The sequence below is a fragment of the Macrobrachium rosenbergii genome, chromosome 59, assembly GCF_040412425.1.
Source record: "Macrobrachium rosenbergii isolate ZJJX-2024 chromosome 59, ASM4041242v1, whole genome shotgun sequence".
In the NCBI taxonomy this organism is placed as follows: domain Eukaryota; kingdom Metazoa; phylum Arthropoda; class Malacostraca; order Decapoda; family Palaemonidae; genus Macrobrachium; species Macrobrachium rosenbergii.
Genome location: NC_089799.1, coordinates 14208375 through 14212630, shown reverse-complemented (window position 1 = coordinate 14212630; position 4256 = coordinate 14208375). Strand labels below are relative to the sequence as shown.

Genomic DNA, 4256 nt, shown 5'->3' with positions numbered 1-4256 from the left:
ATAAAATGCTTCAGTTTTAATCTCAGTCATTAACTCCAGTAATAATTCTGCTTTTATGGAAAGTTCTTTCAGCAATGAACTTGCGTCATGTGAAGTTATACTTTCATGCATAATGTACCATTTATGTATGCCATTCTTGAATTTCATAACAACAGTCAAGAATTGCATACATAAACGGTATATTATGTATGAAAGCATGACTTCAAATGATGCAAGATCATTGATAAAAGAACTTTTAATAACAGCAAAATTATTACTGGAGTTAATGACTGAGATTAAAACTTACGCATTTTATTTTTAATAAAATATTGTTATTACCTTTATATAATGGTAAAATAATATAATTATCTTGAATCTACCTAATTTTCTTACGTAAATTATCAGAACATGAAAAGATGTTAGGACTACTATAAATTTATCGTATATGGCCGTAATCAATTATTAAGCCTAACAAGTACAAAATGCGCCCAAAATTTCTTCGGTGCAATCGACTTTTCTGTACAGCTTTTAATCAAGGCCACCAAAAATAGATCTATCTTTCGGTGGTCTCGGTATAATGCTCTATGAGCCGCGGTCCATGAAACTTTAACCACTACCCGGTAGTGGCTCATTGTATATCGTTGCTAGAGGCACGAATATGGTTAACTTTAACTGAAGATAAAATAAAAAAACCACTGAGGCTAGAGGCTGCAATTTGTGTGTTTCATGATTGAGGTTGATGATCAACACACCAATTTGCAGCCTCCTAGCCTCCCAGTTTTTAAGATCTCAGGGAGGACAGAAAAAGTGCGGACAGAATCAAGTGCGGAAGGACAGACAAAGCCGGCACAATAGTTTTCTTTTCAGAAAATTAAAAATGAGTCGGTAGTTATACTCTTCTTACTACTAATAATGATGATAAGATTTTACTTAATTTAGGTACCATCAAATTTAGAGTCAAATTTGAAATTATTAATAAGATTATCCTTTAGAATTTATAGGTTACTGTTCGATTGCGGGATTAATTTCTCAGCAAACCTTCATAACTGAAAATTGTGGACCAGACGTTTGTGAATATTTAAAGGATATCATATGTATTATCAATAGAGAACTAGATATTCATTCTGACTATGTAATTATGTAGGGAATATATATATATATATATATATATATATATATATATATATATACATGTGTATATATATGTATATATATATAATATATATATATATATATATACATATATACACACACATATAACTACTACATTTCAACGGTAACATTCATACGCTGAAGACTCTTTATTCTCACGCAAATACATTGCAAAAAAAAAGAAAAAATGCATCAGGAAGCGAACCAAGTTAGATCAAAATAATGCCGGCAGCCATTACAAAGGTCGTAAAGCCAAGCCGAAAGTGTTGTACACAACAAGTAAACAAGGCCTTAAATGTGAAGGCGTTATCTGCTTTAAAACAACGCGCGTTGTTGTGATTCAATACCAAACATCTGGACCATAAGAGAGAGGAAGTTGTTGTTGTTGTTGTTTATTTTGTATACACAGAAAAGGCACAAACAGGCTCATAAAACAAACGAGTAAACAATAGACTGAATTTAGGACTCGAAGGCAGTGGCAAACTACTGCTGGTTCTTATTTTAGCTGTGTATACAAAGGCGCAAAAATGCAAGGTGAACAAACAGTCTGGACAGTAAGAGAGGGTTTATACATGTTGTGTGTCTGTGTGTTTGTATGTATATATAGAATATATATATATATATAAATATATATATATATATAGATAGACTGTATATATTATATATATATATATATATATATATATATATATATATATATATATATATATATATATATATATGTATATACATATTAACATATATATATATATATATATATATAATAAATATATACATATTGCATAACATACATACAGTCATTATATATGTACTGTGTTTATGTATGTATATTGTATGTATATATATATATATGTATATATGTTATATATATATATATATATATATATATATATATATATATATATATATATATATATATTTGTATAATATATATATATATATATATATATATATATATATATATAAAATAACATATATATATATATATATATATATATATACATATACTGTATACATACATACATACAGTTTATATATATATATATATATATATATATATATATATATATATATATATATATATATATATATATATATATATATATATATATATAGCATATACTTCAGCATATGTTCATTATCGCTCGCATTTGCTAGTTGGTTCACCAGCAGTGCCTGGTGTTGTTCCAAAATTTTGTCTCGAAGTTCTAGAATTATCTGCTGAGTCCATTCGAAACGAAAATAACAAAGCTCAGCCTAAAATCTCCAACCTTTTTTATATACCGTTGGGCCAGTTAGGGTTGCATGTCTCTGGAGAAATCCAGAATCTGTCTTCGGAATCATTCCGCCCAGAATTCTTCCACCTCCTGGAGAAACGCTAAAACGCATTCTTGAAGACGTCTTCACGACTCCAGGATCGTCTGAAGCAGTCTTCAGCTCCTGAGGCGATTCTGGAAAAACGGCTACTGGATTAAAACGTCTTCTTAAATTCTTAAAGACTCCAGGATCCTGTGAAGCCGTCTTTAGCTCATGAACGGATTCCTGCTGGATCCGCTTCCCTTCAAGAATGTGGGCTTCCCGCGAAGAAATCTTTGAAACCTTTCATCTTCAGGAAGGACCAGAAGCCTTCGGAATTCCCAGAAGCCTTTTGAATTCATCTCCAAAAACGTGGGTTTCTCCGTTCTTGCACAATACTAAAAAACAGAGTTTTATGGGAAGAAATCGGAAAAGTAAGGCTTCGAAGAGCCTGGAGATTGTCTTGAAGACTTCTGAAGCCCCAGAAGCCCTCAGAATTCCCAGAAGCCTTCGGAATTCCCAGAAGCCTCGGGAATTTCCAGAAGCCTCCGGAATTCCCAGAAGCCTTCGGAATTTCCAGAAGCCTCCGTACACGCAAATAGAGGCAGAAAGGCAGCCAAGGAAATGAATATAATAGATTTACATACAAATATATATTAAATTTGTATTAAAAATTTATGAGACACTTATCCTCATCAAATTATCGACCTTGATAAAACGGCAATACTATCGAAGCATCCAAATTCGCAAATCGCAAATAGGGCATTTTTCACACTTAGGCTAATTCGAATCCCTTGTGTATGATGGTTCACAAAGTGTCGCTGTGAATCAATTGCTTAAAAAATCGAACATGTGTTCGGATGGAATCGAGTGTGAAAACATTTAAATCTTAATTTTTCATATGACAGAAGCGGCCTGACAAAATAACTGTCTAAAGAAAGTCAAGAAAACCATTTATCGATATAAGCTAAAACTCAGATGAATATCAAATAAAAGATATATATTGGATAACCCACCCAATATAAAGGTGGAATTGAGTCACAAGACATCTAAACCTTCTCATATTTAGGGGGAACTGATAAAATAATAGTGAAAGGAAAGTCAAGAAAACGATTTACCGATATAAGCTGAAATTAAGGTGAAAATAAAATAGAAGATATAAAAAGAGTAACCAACCAAAATAAAGGTGGTACTGAGTCCAAAGACATCTAAACCTCATCATATTTTGGTTGGGACCTGATAAAATAATAGTGAAAGGAAAGTCAAGAAAACGATTTATCGATATAAGCTAAAACTATGGTGGAACTAAAATAAAAAAAAAAATATTAAACTTGTCATATTTATGGGGGAACCAAATAAAATAATAGTCTGATGAAAGTCAGGAAAGTTATTTATATCTATGTAAACTAAAATGAAGACCATAAATAAAAAAAATGAGATGAAAAAGGTAACCCACCTAAATTCCACTCTATGCCGAAGAAACGAGAGCCTGAGAAAACGACCGGAGACTCCCACAAGAAGGGAGGTGGGTGGATGGAGGGGGGAGGTCCAAATTGCATTTAGCATTCGGGAATTTCCTCACGGAATCGATTGATCCCCCGAAATCTCGCCCATTCAATTAGCCTTACGGTCCATCTCATCAAAGGATCTTACAAGCTTTTAGAGTCGGGCAACGGTGGAAAATTAAAAGCTAAAAAAAGAAGACGAATTTCCCAGTCAAAATGAGACCGTAGATTTGACTGGTAGGGTCGTACGCTCATGTAACATGGTATAACGCTGATGATGATGCCTTAGAAGCATCATCTACTGAGCATCTGTCAAAGCACCAT

The 4256-nt window shown here is 32.6% G+C and overlaps 1 protein-coding gene across 1 annotated transcript in view; it reads left to right on the top strand.

Annotated features, from left to right (window-relative positions):
* Window positions 1-3897: 3897 nt before the first annotated feature.
* LOC136837574 (uncharacterized) overlaps window positions 3898-4256 on the top strand; it is a 2514-nt gene continuing 2155 nt past the window's right edge. The window contains exon 1 of the mRNA XM_067102451.1: window positions 3898-3952. Coding sequence (XP_066958552.1) covers window positions 3898-3952 — 55 coding nt within the window. The remainder of the gene's footprint in view (window positions 3953-4256) is intronic.